At 36.9% G+C, this 17,850-nt stretch overlaps 3 protein-coding genes across 4 annotated transcripts; 2 read left to right on the forward strand and 1 right to left on the reverse strand.

Moving 5' to 3' along the window:
- Nucleotides 1-1,120: 1,120 nt before the first annotated feature.
- Nucleotides 1,121-6,286, reverse strand: LOC140767814 (mitochondrial inner membrane protein OXA1-like). The gene is made up of 9 exons (XM_073107881.1): nt 5,655-6,286; nt 5,461-5,551; nt 4,685-4,729; nt 4,439-4,497; nt 4,080-4,155; nt 3,830-3,961; nt 2,524-2,631; nt 1,810-1,864; nt 1,121-1,725 (listed from the first exon to the last, which is right to left on the reverse strand). The coding sequence occupies exons 1-9, from the start codon at nt 6,089-6,091 to the stop codon at nt 1,469-1,471; spliced, it is 1,260 nt and encodes a 419-aa protein (XP_072963982.1). The 5' UTR covers nt 6,092-6,286; the 3' UTR covers nt 1,121-1,468.
- Nucleotides 6,287-7,354: 1,068 nt separating this feature from the next.
- LOC140767397 (uncharacterized) lies at nt 7,355-8,680 on the forward strand. The gene is made up of 3 exons (XM_073107282.1): nt 7,355-7,908; nt 8,227-8,318; nt 8,449-8,680. The coding sequence occupies exons 1-3, from the start codon at nt 7,671-7,673 to the stop codon at nt 8,539-8,541; spliced, it is 423 nt and encodes a 140-aa protein (XP_072963383.1). The 5' UTR covers nt 7,355-7,670; the 3' UTR covers nt 8,542-8,680.
- Nucleotides 8,681-9,620: 940 nt separating this feature from the next.
- Nucleotides 9,621-16,849, forward strand: LOC140767339 (probable trehalase). Of its 2 annotated transcripts, XR_012105561.1 has the most exons (12): nt 9,621-10,249; nt 10,654-10,773; nt 10,849-10,964; nt 11,071-11,171; nt 11,267-11,376; nt 11,894-11,966; nt 12,735-12,902; nt 13,003-13,090; nt 14,187-14,301; nt 14,513-14,726; nt 14,831-14,939; nt 16,472-16,849. XR_012105561.1 is itself a non-coding variant. In XM_073107204.1 (11 exons), exons 1-11 carry the CDS (start codon nt 9,654-9,656, stop codon nt 16,559-16,561), a joined length of 1,791 nt encoding a protein of 596 aa, XP_072963305.1. In that variant the 5' UTR covers nt 9,622-9,653; the 3' UTR covers nt 16,562-16,849. The 2 variants fall into 2 exon arrangements, 1 of the variants encoding a protein (XP_072963305.1); XM_073107204.1 differs by lacking the exon at nt 14,831-14,939 and having other exon boundaries at nt 9,622-10,249.
- Nucleotides 16,850-17,850: the final 1,001 nt, after the last annotated feature.

Here is a 17,850-nt window from a genome sequence, read left to right on the forward strand (position 1 = left end):
TCTCATACGAATAATTAAATGTATTATAGGCAGCATGTACTGAATTTTAATCTGCTAGCAACTAACTGTGGAATAAAATGGAATGAATTTAAATTAGAAAAATATTAGCCAACCAACTACCATGGACAGTGAGGGCTTTGCTTTGCAAAGGATCTTTGGCATGAAAGTAGTGGACGAGCCATTTCTAAGTCATTTTCAGATAGAACCTAACAAGAGTAGGGAAAAGTAAAGAGAGATGCAAGTTTTTTTTGTTGGTTAGCGAGATGGAGGTAAGAGAAGTCAACATAATGCGTAACAATGAGTTGTTGTTGTTGTAGTACCGCAAGAAATCAAGTCCATTTTAAGCCACTGGTTTGCTTCTCTCAATATTCTACACGACGTCCCTTTGCTTCTCCACCTCTTTTTGTTTCCTTTAAAATCTCTCTATCCTCTTCCTATAGGTAGATAGATTGGGTGGACGCCTTTTGTCTAATGGGCGATTGTTTCTTCCCATTTATTTTCCTGAATTAGGTCACCCCTCAAATCGTTGTACTTGTCAATCATTCTCTGGCATCATTAATTAATGAACTCACCATGATGCATATATATATATATATCACTTTATTCTCAAATTATGCATCTAATTGCCGCGAATCAGTATACGGATTTTAAAGTTCTCGGCCTTTACCGCTGAGGTACTACTTCGGGCTTGGTGTATCTTTTGTTGCCAGGAATTACTGATTATTAATTTATATCCCCTATTATTAATTTATATATTTCGAAGTAGGTCGATCTTAAGAAAAGAAATTATTGATAATTTTATGGTGTACTATTAAGAAGATTTCTTGCTATAGAGGTGCTCAAGTTAGTTGGTATGCCACTGGCATCGCGAGACTTCTGGTAACTAATCTCGTTTTTCTCCCACTTGCAATGTGCGATCATAAAACTTTCTCATCTCTGAAATAAATTATGGACTTCTAGAGTTGATGAGATTATTATCTCGATGGTGAGGCTGTAACTTGTGGCGAATGGAGAGCACATAGAATTGAAAAGACCTTGAACCGTAAAGCATCTTAGAATGCGATGTATATGCTTGTCACAAATTGCACCGGCCTAAGAAAAGGAAGTGCTTCACTACCAATCAACCACAATTGACGCTGTATGTAAATATTGCCAGATTGTTACAAAACTGAGTCAAAATGCAACAGCACTGTTAGAAACAAGATTATGGCTCCAGACATTTGAAGCTACAAAAACTATCTTCTATGTTTGACGTGTCAACACTCAACAATGAATAAACTTATTTTGCCAAAAAAATGGTGACCACCTCGTACAACATCACATAAACAGATTGCATTATTTGTAAACAATTGTGTGGAGTCGGTGTGTGCTTGTAAATCTGAATAGTTGTTCTTTACAAAAATCAGCATGTGGTCCATATATTTCCCACCTTTTCTAAAGGTTGCTTCTACCATCACCCAAGAATCTCTCACCTTTTCTTAGATTTGTTTCTAGACTTCACCGTCTTCTCTAGGTATCTGATCCGCTGGCTGATGACAGAAGATGTAGATACCTTCCTCTCTTCAGGTTTTGAAAGCTCAGGAGGATTAGCTGATAGTGGAGAGGCTGATGGAGTAATTGATTTCGGTGCCCCGAAGAAAGAAAAGCTTGGTTGCGGTGCTGGTGTTGGCTGAGGTATTATTTTAGGAAGATTCAAGAACTTTCTTACTGGAGGGCGTTTGATCACTACTCAGAATGAAAAGGCATAATCATTAGGTCCTTGCAACATACAAATCATACAAGAATAACTAAAAAATCACATGAACTCACCAAATCCATATGCAAGAGAGAAGATGTTTGATGTTATCCAATAGCAAAAAATGGCCTGGCATGAAAGACAATATCAGTATAAAAATATAAAGCACCTAATAATTTCAGTTTTATATACGTAACACATCTATCAATGATTCTTAACTAGGTCAATTTGTTTATCTCCCAAACAGCACCACTTCTATAAAACATGTTCTACCTCCAACCACCCAATGTTCAATTATACTTTCTTGTCCAGTTTTTCTGTACCTAACCATCAGTTACTTCAAGGTAGCAACCTTCCTTTCCTCATTTTTGTAGACACCCTCCTTTCCTCATTCCTTTCTAAGTGAAATATAAGATTATAACCAAATGGCGTGTACATGAGAAGCTCCATTAATTAGCATGTCTCTTTAACATGCAGAAGTCCCATATACAAGCATCAGGATGTATACTTAACCGCCAAATCTCGAAAAATGACTGGGCATAATCGGTTCAAGTCAACCAAAGATAGGTCCTGAAGTCATGATTAGTACAACAAGGTAGACCACAGTCAAGAAACCCCAATGTTTCAAGAACAGAAAGAATGTCCATACTCATTTTCCCCCCAAACTGCTTTGTCTCTTTTATGCAGTACTTTGCAGTAACATCACATGAATTCAAAATTTAGATCTTTTGCCATTTTGCATGCAATGTTTATCTCTAGATTATGAACAAGTGGCAACAATAACATACCTTTGGAAAATTAGCTGTAAATGGCACAGTCAAAAGAGCAATTCCTCTAGAGAAGTTCTTCATCGTATTAACCATAGGATTTCCTTCCATACCTTCTTGCATGTTCAGCTGAAATAACATCCATCTTGCATTAGCTTATCTCTTAACTCGATAGAGTACCAACAGAAACTAATTTAAGATCACTGAAGAATTTAATGAATATTTCTCAAAGCATTTAAATGCCCATTACAGCTGCTCGGAGGATCAAGTATAATATGTGAGGACATTCTAATAGGCTAATATACATACTGATGGCGCGATTACAGAAATATTTTATGGAACATATTAGAGAAATAGAATAGTATGCTAAGGAAAGCCAATATATCATTATAGTTATACTATCATATGTCGAACTCAGACCCAATAGACTATAGGATGCAGTAGCACAAAAGAATGATTTGTCCAACAAACAAGAACTAAGGATGATTGACTGTTCAAAATCAACTAAAATGCAGCTGGTGCACATATAGGCACGTGCAAGGTCAAGAACAACAAACTGCATTTCTCCATTTTGACTGGAAGAAGGCACTCAAAAAGTTTGTACATAGAGCTAAAGTAACAGGTTGTACAAACACTTCAATTCAAACATCAGGTTTTCTTTCTTTATTGTTTACCACCACTCTACCAACAATCTCATGTTCTCAAGAGTGACTTAACGATACCTTTCTCGCCAAGAAAATAGTAGCTATACAGTAAGTAAATTTGTAATCATCCATCTAGGCCACTTCAAGACAAATTCTAACTCAAACTTCTATATTTCCTCAAAAGGAAAATGGTTAAATCTAGCTAAAGCTATCGAATGCGATCATATGGTATGAAGTGGGCCTGCAATTCCTTATCTTTTATTTCTACCAACTCCATGTACTGTAGCCAACGTAAGAATTATATTGAATAGGTTTGATTGTAAATTTCCAAAAGAATATGATATCAGCTACTTCACATTGGCATTTCAAATTTCATATCCTTCGGTATCTTTCTTAAGCAGCTTTTAGGAGAATTGACTTTCTTAAGAAGCTTTTAGGAGAACTGACTTTCTTAAGGTCAATAAGTTGCAGTAGCATGTATCTATGAATATAAGGTTGATTCGTATACCAACAAGACAGAATATATTAGAGACCATACTTGTTCCATTATTTTAAAAGATACCATTAGGATGACAGCACAGGCATTAAAGTCATAACAGAACTAGTTTGCTACTTTGCTCATTTACATTTGGCAAATTAAGTCAGCATATTAACTTATCAACACAATGAGAAAATAAGCTTACCTCCACAGTAGCCAAGAAGGTCAATGATGTTAACACTGGAAATATGTAAAGTTGATCCGGAGTTGTCAAATCCATAAACCAGAATGCTCCACCACCTTTAAGAGATGGAACTTTCTCAACCATGTTTGATATCTAGAATATACAAGGAACTATTAGATCACTTATGGCCAAATAATGAAATAAGTGGATTTGTCACTTCATAGCCCATATTAAACAAATAAATACATCTGATTTAGTGAAGTCAACTTACAGCAAAAAAGAAGCTCATGAAAACGGGTCCCTGGATGAATAGTCCTTTCAGTGGAGTAAATGGTGTGACCCCATGCCTGAAATAAATTTCAAAGAGAGAAAATGAAGCAGTTACAACAATCAGTAATGTTCCAAACCAAACAGCGCGACAGGCCATGCCAAGGGTACTGGCACCAGCAGTGTGAGATTTGGAGGGCAGGAAGCAAGATAGAATTATTTTTTCAGATATATGTTGGACATTGCTAAGATAAAGTTCTATCTAATATTACCCAAAAGAAAAAGAACAAACTACCAAGAGTAGAAATGTATGGATAAAACCATACTAGGAAAAAAAAATCATATCATTCAAAAGGAGCATACTTTTTGAATAATGCCTTCATCCGTTTTTGACCATCCTGAATAGATTGTGGATCCATAGACTGCGACAAGTAAGTCCGCATTAATGCTTATAAAAAGAAAGGTTACACTGGATAACACTGACACAAAGCAAAAGGCACTTTCCATGGTTACAGAACAAGAAATTCTAATGTGCAGAAAGGTAATTAACCAAAGAAAAAGGATGTTCTAGCTACTCTAGTAACTGTTGAGTTAAGAGTAAAATGGTACATTTTGCATTTCTTGCTTAAGTTCCTCCAGCTCTGGTCTCATCATCTGCAATTTAAAAAGAAATTGAAAATTAAACACAGGATTCAAGTGAAAATCAGTATCTTACCTAAAGAGAGTATAGAACTTGCAAAATAAAATGCTTAAACAACTTGTACAAATATTTTAAATCACAGAAATACCAGAATAACATATATTCCGTCTAACTCAAATTGGTGACTTAAATCTCAATTCAGCTCTACCATGGAAAATTCTAATCAAAAGGTTCATTGCATTTTTCTCATTCTTCCTATCATAAGTTCTCATTGAATATTCACTGTCCATTGGCACCTTTCACCTAAATGACTTCTGTTTCTTCTTACTAAGGAAAAATGCCATCATTGCTCAAGTCTGATTGCCCCAACCATTTTCTCTGACCATATCCTCTGTTAGTGCTACAAACGTGGACAGACAGCTCCATCAACATGGTTCAAGCAGATAAATGATGATAGAAACTCATGCCATTCTCATTTTCAAATTCTTCCTTGCAATAGCGTAGCCAAGACATAAAAAGGATGTAAAACATAGATAAACAATGTCTGGAAAACCATCTTTACCAATTGCAAAATTACAAAAGAGGTACACATATTTCGAAACTTACCGAACTTGAATAAAGATGTCACGGCAAATGCAACATATCATCAATTCAACAAAATATACTTAGCATGTGTTACAGTAGAAAAAGGAGCAAAGTTATACATCTAAATCTGCAAAGAATACAAGAACTAATTGCAACTCACGTTAAGCTTGACGGTGGCCTTCATCTGGTTCAACAAAAGCGGGATCGTAGACCCTCGAATCATCAATGTCGTCAGCGCAATACAAGCCCACCTAAGAAGCATAAACCAAAAAAAAAAAAATCAAATGAAACCAATTTATCCAGAATCTATTCCAATATCACCACCAAAGAAGAAACGAGGATAACGAAACAAACCAATTGAGCCCAGTGAAAGAATGAACCCCATCGATCAAGTACTGCAGCGCCGCCACCGGGAAGAACGAATCGGCCGCCGCAGCCGCCACTTCGCCCGCGAACGGAGCCGGCGGCACGGAGGCCGCCACTGCGGCGTCGGAGAGGACCTCAGCGACGTCCTTGATGGAGTCGATCCCGCTGGATCCATCGGGGGAGGAGGAGTAGCCGCGGAGGAGGCAGGGATCGAGGCCGAGAGGGAGGTGGGAGAAGCGAAGAAGGGTTCTTGGATCGCGACGCGGAGATCCAGCGAAGCCTGAAATGGATCTGGAGAGAGGGGATGAAGAGAGGGGCGGGGAGGAGTCGCGGTCGTCGAGGAGGAGGAAGTGGGAGAAGGAAGGGCAGAGGCGGCGGGAGAGGTGGGTGAGATTGGAGGCTAGGGTTCTACGAACGCAAGCCATTTGGGGACGAGAAAAGTAGAGGAGCTCAGAGGTTTTAGGATCTCATGAGATGGACGAAGACCGGAAGAGAGGGTTTAGGCATTATTTAGGCATTAGTAATTTAGTGCGGTGGATGTTGAGGAGAACGGCTAGATCGGCGAAGTTTTTCTTAGGCTAAATTACCTAACAATATCACTTATAACCTCAAAAAAACACTGTCCCTGTAGAAAATATGTGCAAGAAAGAAAGAGGAGAAAGAAAAGAGAGAGAGAGATTGACAAAGTTTGAGTGGAAAATGAATTAAGAGGGGAATGGTCCTATGACAATAGGAGTTGCTATTTTTCAGAGAAAAATGTGAAAAATATAGGAGGATTAAGAGAGATTATAGAAAGAAATGAAAAAAAGGGCAAGAATAGTGTAAACAAGGTAAATATAATTTCGGCAAATAAGAGTAAGAAATAGTCACTTAACACCTATTATTTTAAATAACTTGAGAGTTCTAGTGTCACATTTTTTCTATTAGAAATATAAGTGATATCATCTTATAAGTTAGCGTGCGAAAGTATAATTTTATATTTCTTTTATTGGGGAAGTAATTGGAAATAAGATCGATGAATACAACTCCTTGTCTCTTGCTAATAGATTATAAGTTTATAATCTAATCATAGACCAACAAAAACATTACATCTAAATCAGAAGCATATAATATTCTAATCATATTTTTTATTAATATCAATTCAAATATGTATGAGAGATTCAAACCATATCCTTTATCATGAGTCAGAACTTGGACCATATCCCCTCTTTGGTTGATGGGTTCCTTTCCGCAAGATTATCAATCAATGTTATAACTCATGTGGAAAGCGGAGTTTGGGGTCTGTTAGGCTTGGGCCGATGGACCCATTACCCCTGGAATTACGTAATTTTATTTTAGAAGAGGTCTTTATCCCGGCAGGCGAATAGATAATATAGCTAGCTATTCAGAATATATATATATTATAACTCATCTGAACTTTTAAATTGAAATGCTGAATATAATGTAATATCCTTTATAATCTGTCATTTACTCTCTCTTTTCTATAAACTACACTAGCAGGAAAAATGGAAGAAGAAAGAAAATTACAAGCTATAAAAATGGTTAAAAGAATATAAAATATTAGTCAATTAAGTGATATGGTAATGATATATATTCAACCATACAGAATTTTTACATGTCAATAGAAAGAACTTAATGTTATTTTACTAGTTTCTAATAAAGAAGCCTAAACAAATCTATTAGCTGGTAATTTCTTCAACCTCTTCAAATGGCATATTCTTCTAAATGATACTCAATCTTCTACAATAAGAATCGAATTCCCCAAATCTATCACCAATTGAAGCACACGAAAATATAAAATAAAAATCTAAAATCTAAGAGCACACGTGGCAGAAACTCCCAGATATTTCACTCCCTCACCACCCTGCTCCTATTTTTAAAGTCGACCCATCTCCCGATATCTTCGACCAACCCTCGTCATCCATTTATCCATCCATCCTATCGGACAGCAACGTCGATACTCCGACCTCCGATCTCCGACCTCCGATCTCCGACCTCCGATCAATGGATCTGAAGGCGATGATGGACGGTGAGGGATGGACGGAGGCGCTCCACACCTCCTTCCTCACATCGATGGAGGAAACCTTCGTCCGAGAAATGCTCACGTGCGCCACCACCGCCACCACGCCCGTCCCCGAGCCTCCTCTCGACCGTCACGTCCCCGACAGCGGCACGGAGTCTAACCGCCGCTCCCAGAGAAGCCAGTTTACCCGGTCTCCGCCGCTGCCGAAGGCGGACCAAGGTACGATCTCTAAAAACGACAGTTGCCGGTTCGCGTAAAAGCATTGCCGTCGCGGCGGTGAACTCAGTGAGTTGACCGCACGACGGCCGCCGAAGCATGAAAAGAGTCGGAGGGAAACTGACGAAAATAGCCTCCGATATTTTTGCTCAGTAGATTTTTGATAAAGCGACTCCTACCCTTTTTTTATAGTCGAATTGTATCCACATAGAATGGAGGGTAGAATTGTCAAAATTTTGGGAGGCATTTATCGATCTTTTCAGTTTATTATTATTATTTTTTCCAATCCTATCCGACCTGATTATTTTTGTCTGTTTCTAGAAATTCTTCCAGGGATCGAGGACTCGGTGTTCTCGAATCGCGAAGAGGCGAGAAAGCGGCCGCTTTCCCTGTGTGATGTCTCTCAGGATCAGGTTAGTACACTTTGGTCCTCCATTAGTAATTAGACAAGAAAATAGCTCCAGACTCCAGTTGATCTGCCATTAATCCAGTACCAAATTACAAGTTTTCTCTCTCTAATCAAACTCTTCATGTTTTATTAAGGTGGTTCCAAAGCTTGGAGGCAAGGAAGAAGACAATGGCACATCTAACGAGACTAACCAGAGGAAAAGAAAAATTGAAGAAGAGAGAAACTGATCAAATTGACAAACTCTAGTCCTTCATCTCATCAGTCAAAAGCGGCAGTTAGATTTCAATGATGGCGTTAGAAGAGAGAAGAGATATTGAGATGTATGTTTGTTTGTGCTCAGGGAAAGTATATTTATTGATAGTAGAATTGCTGAATCTTTTAAGAGCATAAGAGATAGAAGCTGACTGATAGAGAAAAGTGGTGTGCTAGGGTTGATTAAAAATGTGATATTTTACTTATAAATTTAGAGGAATGAACATGGCAATACAACGGTTAGCTATTGTTACTATAAGAATGTGTTTAATTGTTAGAGAGTGAGGAATAAAAATAGTTATTTAAAAAAAACATTTATTTTATATATATTTAATTGTAAAAAATAAATTAAAGAAATAACTTTCTAACTATGAGTTAGATAAAAGCCTATTTAGCATAAGCTGGGCCAGGTCTAATGGGGCTCATGTTCCTACTTGGTCCCTAATGATTAATTCAGCGCTTATTCCAGCCAGATTTAGCTTAGCTTTTGGGTTAGAGGTGTAATCGAACGGAGGAAGCTTTAAGTCAAAGGGACAAGTTTGCTTGATAAGCAAATTCAAAACTATTTCAAGTAAAATTAAATCAATCTTGAACAAAGCTCGAATGAATTAAACGTGCATCTAGTTTGAATTGAATGTTAGGAGATATATACTTTATAAAGTCAAAATCAGATATGCAACAAAATTGAATTCTTTATATATATTTTGACGGAGATTAGTGGGTGTTATTTTTTAACTTTATTTTATATCATATTAAATATAATTATTATATTTTTATTTAAAAATATATAAAAATATAGAAATACTCTGTTTCGTTTTAGTAATAATAAATCAGACTTTATTATTTCTATTACTAACCAAGAAAGCTTAACATTGAGGTGTTTTTAATAATTAAATCTAAAAGTAAAATGGGACCAAATTCTCTCGCGTGGGATTTAAAGTGGGGCCCGCAAAGTCGTGCGAATTTCCCATTTAATATATAAACTTTATATTCTCTCCTCCTCGAAAGTCACGACAACCGATGCACCGTCATTTTATATTCTCCCTCCAACACTTTACAAATAAAATTCCCATGATTTAGCCCACTGATGGAAACGCACTTACCGGAGGACCCTAAGGTCAGAACTCACAGCTCTCCCATCCTCTCCCTCTCGTTGTCCTTCTCCTTCATGCTCTTCTCTACAACTATGGCGTCCTCCTCCGTCGTCTACGCCGTTGACCCTCTCGTCTCATTCCTCCAGCGCCTCCAGTCCGACGCCCTCAAAACCCTAGGCCCCGCCGACTTCGACCCAAAGCTCTACGTCGACCTCCCCCTCAAGAACGACCTCTCGGCCACCGAGGCCGCCTTCACGAAGCTTCCACGCGTCAACGGCGCGATCCCGGCGGCCGATCTGGAGCGGTTCGTGGAGGAGTATTTCGACGAGGCGGGGTCGGATTTGGTGCACACGGAGCCGGTGGATTTCGTGGCGGAGCCCGAGGGGTTCTTGCCCAAGGTGGAGAACCCAAAGGTGAGGGCTTGGGCACTGGAGGTGCACGCGTTGTGGAGGAATTTGTCGCGGAGGGTGGCGGACGAGGTGAGACGAAGGCCGGAGAGGCACACGCTGCTCCCGTTGCCCGAGATGCTGTTTATACCAGGGTCACGGTTTAGGGAGGTTTACTACTGGGATTCTTATTGGGTTATCAGGTGAGGCCTTCTAAGATTCTATTTTTTTTATTATCAAGTGAAGTAAGTGTTTTCTTATATTTTGCATTAATTGGCTTCAGTTACAGTTGCGAAAAAAATAAGCTATTGACTTTACAAATGCAAACCTTATCGTGTGTCTCGCCAATATTCTGACTATTCTAAACTGTTCTGTGATCTGTTTAACCAGTCTCATGTTCCCAAATCATACTGATTTTTATTTTTTTTTGGGAGCACAAATCATACTGAATTGCAATTATGGTTGGAGGACTAAACAGACACATGCATCGACAAAGTACATAAGTTTTGCTTAAGTGATACATGTGCTTATTGTGCATTTATTTTATGTATTGTTATATTAAGATTTCAAATCTTCTGCTCATTTAAAATTATGGGTTTTCCTGTAGGGGCTTACTAGCAAGCAAAATGTATGACAGTGCAAAGGCAATAGTGCATAATCTTGTATCTCTTCTTGAACATTATGGTCATGTACTTAATGGTGCAAGAACCTACTATAGCAATCGAAGGTGATACTCTGTTTGCATAGTTTTTGCTTGTAATATTATTCATTATTTCCCTTAATGTGGTACATGTCTGTGCAGCCAACCTCCACTTCTGAGTTCGATGATATTGGATATATTCATGAGAACCAATGATTTGGCATTTGTGAAGAAAGTATACCCTTCATTGCTGAAAGAGTATAACTTTTGGATGTCAGGTTTTCTTCTTTAGTGCATTACATAATTGGCTTGCTCTCACGCAGGCTTGACCTTTTTGTGTGTTATGTATTGTCCTTTTTCTCATACATGAAGTTTGGCCTGCAGATGTTCATAAAGTGATTATTCGAGATGTTCAAGGACACAACCACTGCTTAAACCGCTACCAAGCTATGTGGAACAAGCCCAGGCCAGAAAGTGCAATAATTGTATACTCTTCTTTACATTTGAGATGTCTTAATCTGATAGTGACATTGAGGTTCACCTAACAAGGACCAGGTCTTTTCTGGGTACTTTCTCGTAGGATGAGGAATCAGCTTCCAAGCTTTTGACTGCTTCTCAGAAGGAAAATTTTTACCACCAACTTGCTTCCGCAGCTGAATCCGGATGGGATTTCAGCTCTCGCTGGATGAGGTTGTAATGATCTCCTGCTGTGTGCAGCCTTTAAGTTGCAATTATTTGCAGATTTCATTAGGTGTAGATATCTTACACCTAATATAATAGCCTTGTGGTAATATTTTTGCCGTCTGGATTTATGATTCATGTATAAATCTTCTTTCAAGTGATTCTATCTATTTTGCTACAAGATAGGTCAAGTTAGGGAATCTTGAGTGTCTTGTCGTGCTGTAATTATGCAATTCATCAACTGCAGCTTTGCTGTTAAGATCTAAGGACTTCGATTTTGTTGTACCACAACCATAGTTTCCAATATAATTAAATTGAATCCTTTTTATTTTATGTATCAATTGGTTCGGTATAATACAACTGTACATCACCTATCAAAGCTCCATTCTTTGTACTTATGAAGTGAAAAAAAGAAGTATCAAGTCCAATAGATTATGTAGGCCTAAAAAAAGGTAGAGCATCTTTACAAACTTCTGATTTTTTGATGTCATTAATTTCTTTCTAATGGTTTCCATGTTTGGTGCAGTAATTCATCTGATTTGACTACGTTAGCAACAACGTCGATCATACCTGTTGACCTGAACACATTCTTATACAAGGTGTTGTATGAAGAATAATAGAATATGTGAATTCAGTTGTACAAATATACAGTTCTTTGGCTAAATAGTTCTTTCTAGTAGTTTATAGGGCTATTCCTTTGACTGCAATTACTGAATTAACAAGGGCTATGTGGAACGATATCATTTTTTTTGAAACTGAATAACTGATATCAGTTTCCATTCATTCAGATTAGTCTTGTACTCACTGCATTTAATGAGCAAACATTATTTTTCCAATCAAGTAGGCGGGCGCGAAATTTATAAAATTGGAACTTTGAAGAATGTAGACATTTATTAGTTATCATGATAATGAGGTTGTTGGGGACCATTATCTTTCTTGACACTACATTTAAAGTTTAAACTGTAAAGAAATGAAAGAAAAAGTAACTTGGGGAAAATTTATGCAAGTAGCTAAATAATAACTTGTCAAAACTTGGAGGTTCTCAACAATTCTCATGATTTTACTTGAATCAATCTTTAGTCCTTCTGAAGTCAAGCTCCACTAGATACAAATCTTGGACCATTAATTTCCCAGTGAACATATTCCCAAATCCCAAGTCATAACTATTTTTGTATGTGCAGTCTGAAAGTTCCCAGATAGGAAAGTTAAATGTTAATTCTCTGTTATCCTATTTTCTATTTTAGCCTTTGAGGACTTTTTACCCTGTATTTTTTGTTTTCTATTGCGTACATGAACATAAGTTCTGATAATTTATGGCATTTCTGCATTGCCCTTACCTCTTAAAGTACATGTTGTTATTCTTACAGATGGAACTCGACATAGCCGTATTTGCTAAACTTGTTGGAGACAATTCAACCTCAGAAAAGTTCTTCAAGGCCTTAAAAGCAAGGCAAGCTGCAATTGCATCCATCTTCTGGAACTCTAACATGGAGCAGTGGCTTGACTACCGGCTGATCAATAGGAGCAACTGTGAGGTGCTTGTTTTTTAGTTTAAATATCTGATCTTACCACCTTTAAGTAGAGTACCAACAATTATGAGTGCCTATATATGACTGTAAACTCTCATTTTTCTAGGAAGTCTACCAATGGCAAGCTCATTATCAAAACACTAACATTTTTGCATCCAACTTTATCCCTTTATGGACTAAGGCTTATGGTTCAGGTTTGTCCTTATTTCCGACAGTGCAAAGTATTTTGGTCAAATCTTTTATGCTGACCAGCATCATATGCCAATTTTTTTTTCTGAATATTCACAAAAAGAAAAAAGACATTTCAGAGTTACTTGGAGAATTAGACTATTTTCTCTTAGATGAATGGATAAGAGTACCAGGTGATACATATACAAGAACTTTATACGTGAATATATTACAATTAGTCAAAAAGTGCTATAGGTGAGATCTATATTTGTAATTCTGGAAGGATATAGTATTTTCTGCTATTTGAAGCAGTTGTTTTATTCTGGGTTGAACTAAACCACATTATTTTGATAGATTAGGATGCAGACCAATGAAGTTTTCCAATCATACAATATTCTGATAATTGGCTAGTTCCATTATAATTTAACCAATCACATAAAGCGTTACACTTCTTCTGACTAACAGATATTATAAATCTTTACTCCCAAATTTATATTCTGTGGATTTGTCGTTACTTTTTTGGATCATTTGCTTTGGTATTTGCACCAGTAAAGGAAATAACAGCAATTAAATCAGACAAGACTCTTTTCGAATTCTGTTACAAAGTCAGAGCTTCCATTTTGCATTTAATTTTCCTTTATAAGTTATAACACGCTTATTGTTCCACAATTCTTGGTATAAGAATTGTGCCCCCATGAGACAAAGATCTTTGGAGAAACTGTTATGGTTTCAGCAAATACATTTTTTGTAGTAGGGTATTAAATTTTTGGTTTAACGGGAATAACAAAACCAGAGTTGGTTAGATAACAAAAAGAGTTTAGGCATAAAAATATAAATGTAGAGATATAAGCCTGTGCTTTGTCTGGAATACTGTGCCATTTTCATTAGAAGTTCAGTAAGAGAAGGTTTTTTTTAATGCATCAAGCTGATATACACGAAGCTCACGCCTTGATAATGATTGATTATTTTTTCAAAATAATATTAGGTTCTATATTTGAAGGGGTTTTTTCGGTTTTGTATCTTATTTTCTTCAGTCAGCACAAAGTTCATCGATGATTGTTAAGAGTGTGATTTATACTTGAACATAGTGTAGTAACTGAAGTTAATTAAAATATTATTCAGAACTAGATACAAGCAAAAGACTGGCAGGTGAGAAAATTCTTAAAAGCCTTCAAAGATCGGGATTAATTCATGCTGCTGGAATCGCAACTTCATTGTCAAATACCGAACAACAATGGTTAGTTCTCTCAGCACAATAGAGTAGATGTTGAATCATTGCAATAATCCATGGAAGAGATATGGATAGTGAATTCCTCTTAATTTTAATCTGAATAGGCTAATGATTTTACATCCTTATTTTTCTCATTTTTCAAAACTTTCCAACTTCGTGTATCGTGTTAGAGTAGATTCCCATATTTTTGACCATATGGACAAATTCTGTTGAGAAGGGACTTTCCAAATGGTTGGGCCCCATTGCAGCATTTGATTGTACAAGGATTAGCAAATTGCGGTTCAAAAGAAGCAAGGTCTTTGGCTGAGAATATTGCTATAAGGTGGATCAGAACGAACTATGCTGCTTTCAGAACTACTGGTGCAATGCATGAAAAATACAACGTTGAAGCCTGTGGAAAAATTGGAGGTGGTGGTGAATACAAACCTCAGGTAAAGAGTTCTTAAGACAAACATGCTTTCTTTTTCTTTTTTCAGGTTGTTGGATAATGAATAATTTTCAGAACTGTTCATAATTCTATTCCTTGTCTTACAAGCCTCATTGTCCCATTGTGAGATGACTCCGTCTGCGTGTTCCAAGTAATCAAAGTTCTTTATCATGCTATTGTCTCCTTATACAATTTCCGTCTGTTGTGAAAGCATCTGGTATAAGTTCTTCTTGCTTGTTCTTTCTCACTCATTTATTTTATCTTTTATGTTATGCTTCATATGTTAATGCTCTCTCAATGTTTCTGAACTTGAATTGCAACTAAGCGTTGGTTTATAGGGTTATCCCAGAAACATACTACTAGAGTGTCTTGCATAATCATCCATTACAGTTGGCAAATTAGTAGCATGTGTGGAGTTATATTATTCATATTTACATCCCTTTCTTGCAGAAAGCATCATTTCAATTTCTTTTGAATGGACTGGCTCTTGCATTTATCTTGTGATATGTTTCTTAGGGATTATTCAGTATGAGCCTTTTTAGCTTTTTAGGAATATCCTCTGTACAGAGTTTGCTATACTGTTCTCCATCATACCATGACCTTTAATCCAATTTGGATATAATTTTGAGTGGATAAAAGTGTCTTCACCTAAAAGGTTAATTTTAGATTAGCACCTGCTCTTAATCATGTAGAAGAATTCTTAGATGGTGCCATCGTTAGCTGTTCACTGCGGTACCATTTTGGTGGATGAGGAGTAATCTTAATTGTGATTATTTTATTTTTGCATAGATAGATACTTGCTCTTGTGATATGTAGGTGTATATCGTATGAATTAGTTGCAGATGCCTTTTAGAAGATACAATCTGAACATAAACATTTATCGATTCCCAAGTCATTTAATATAACATGCTTACATCCAAACTGATGAATATCTTGAAAAGGTGGTTAATTTTCAGTGTCACCAACCTGAACTTTCTTATTCTTCAGATCCTCAGTGGTCTAGATGGTGGTTATAAATGCTTTGAGCTGTATGAGTCTTGACTCTTGAACCCAGAAAACAATGCGCCACATTACTCACTTCCAGGCTAGAATATTTAGAATAATCCTCCTGCCTTTCAGCACTTCAAAGTGGCTTTACTTAAAGGTGGATCAGTTCACTTTAGTGACTCAAGTTAGATAGATATCTCCAATTCAAGATATCAAAAAGTTATTGTATGTTTTCAGCTTTATTTTTCTTTCTCCTTTTGGAGATTAATTCCCATCCTCCAGCCCTGCATATAATATAAAATTTTAAAATCCATCATTTTGCCTTTAAAAAGATGAATCAAAGATGTTAGAATATATCCAATGTTCTTCTAGATTTACTTAGCTCTGATGATGTTCCTCAACATTTCCTTTAATGCCCTCTCCCTTTTCTTGAGCAAATCCTTTTCCTCTTATTTTAGTTCCACCTACTTAATATTTACCTAGTGCAATATATAGCTGAGTAATACATGCCGGTCAGGCTGCAGGAAGCTCTGTTTGCTTGTTGCAGTTTTACATGCAAAACATTAATGCAATTCTTGGATATTAGTAAAATTTACTTTTTTGCATCTGATGTCTGAGTTAACAAACTTCAGCTGTCTCTTTCTATTTCCTTCTAATGTCACGTTGACCATTTTGATTGGATTTCAATGATAGACATCTTCTGCAGGATGTCATTAAGAAATGTGCTATTTATTCTTACCACTCATACTTCTCTTTATGCAGACTGGCTTTGGTTGGTCAAATGGTGTAGTCTTAGCATTTTTAGAGGAGTTTGGATGGCCTCATGACAGGGACATAGATTGTCAATTGTGAAACAAAAGAAACTCTGTCGAAGTTTTGGCATGGATTAGATTATGATGTAAGTTGAGCAAATACAAATCTGTGATGCCTTCCAAGGGCAGCAAACGATGCACATTTGAGGATATCCTAGAGGAGATTGGACTACTGATAGTGAAATATGATCAACTTTTTTTCCATAAGCTAGGAAGTTTTGAGTGTCAAGTGGATGCTCTAGTTTATTATGTTGTAAGAATGACCATTGTATTTTTCTACTCTTATAAAGCATTATAAGAATAAACGATCCAATTTCTCCGTTATCCATCATCTTTGGTCAATGTAACATGGTTTATATTATATGGATGGTGACATTAAACAAAGTTAAATGAGATAATACAGTTATATTATTCACTCATAGTTTATATGGATGGTGACATTAAACACTAGCATAAACCTTTTGAACCCAGTTAGGTGACCTCTAGTGTGATTAATTACGAGGCATTTTAGATCCAATTAACTAGGCTTGTACTCTTAACCCCAACTAAGGGAACACTAATTAGGGTGGGCCATCATCAAGCAAACTGTGGGTTTGGCTTTTCTTCTACCAAAATCTTTGTTTTCCCCTTGCAAGTAGGACTTTTGGCATTCCACGGATTTCAATCTTTTGACCAGATAGGCAAATGCAACTAGATGCTTCTCATGTCTATTTTTTAAAACAAGGCCGGTGCATTGGTTCTTGGATCACACAATAATGGGAATCTTTCTTGCAACTTTGAAATATTTGAGCTAAATCCTTTGTGGGTCACTTGGAAACTTTTGTTTAACTCCCTTCACTGACCTAATTGATTTGAGTAATCCCAAGTTGCATTAAAGTAAAGCCACCACAACCATTGCATTAGGCATCTTCTAGCCTTGTCTTTATATCAAATACAACAATTTGTTTCTACTTGGAGCTCCTCATAATTTATTGATCAATTATGTTTGGGATTAGAAAGCAATGGGAAGAGGTGGTGATCATTCCAAAATCTAGAAGCAATTGGATTAATCATCGAAACTGGGCTTTCCAAGTGCATGTATTTCACCCACTAAGCAATCAATCAAAGCATGATAAAATACTAAACAAGCCACATGATTATTGCTAGCTTAATATGGGATTTGGTGATGGATGAACAAATTATTACTAGTATTTGTCTATTTGAAAGGACCCACCTAGTTGGTGGGTTTTGTGGGGCTAAGAAGTGATCCTCCAATCATAAGCAAGGCCCGTACCAGAGCTTCTTTCTAGCGTAAAGTAGCAACAAAGGGAAGTACAAGCCAATGGGCTT

The sequence above is a fragment of the Typha angustifolia genome, chromosome 9 (assembly GCF_048772165.1).
Source record: "Typha angustifolia cultivar Huaian chromosome 9, ASM4877216v1, whole genome shotgun sequence".
Lineage (NCBI taxonomy): Eukaryota > Viridiplantae > Streptophyta > Magnoliopsida > Poales > Typhaceae > Typha > Typha angustifolia.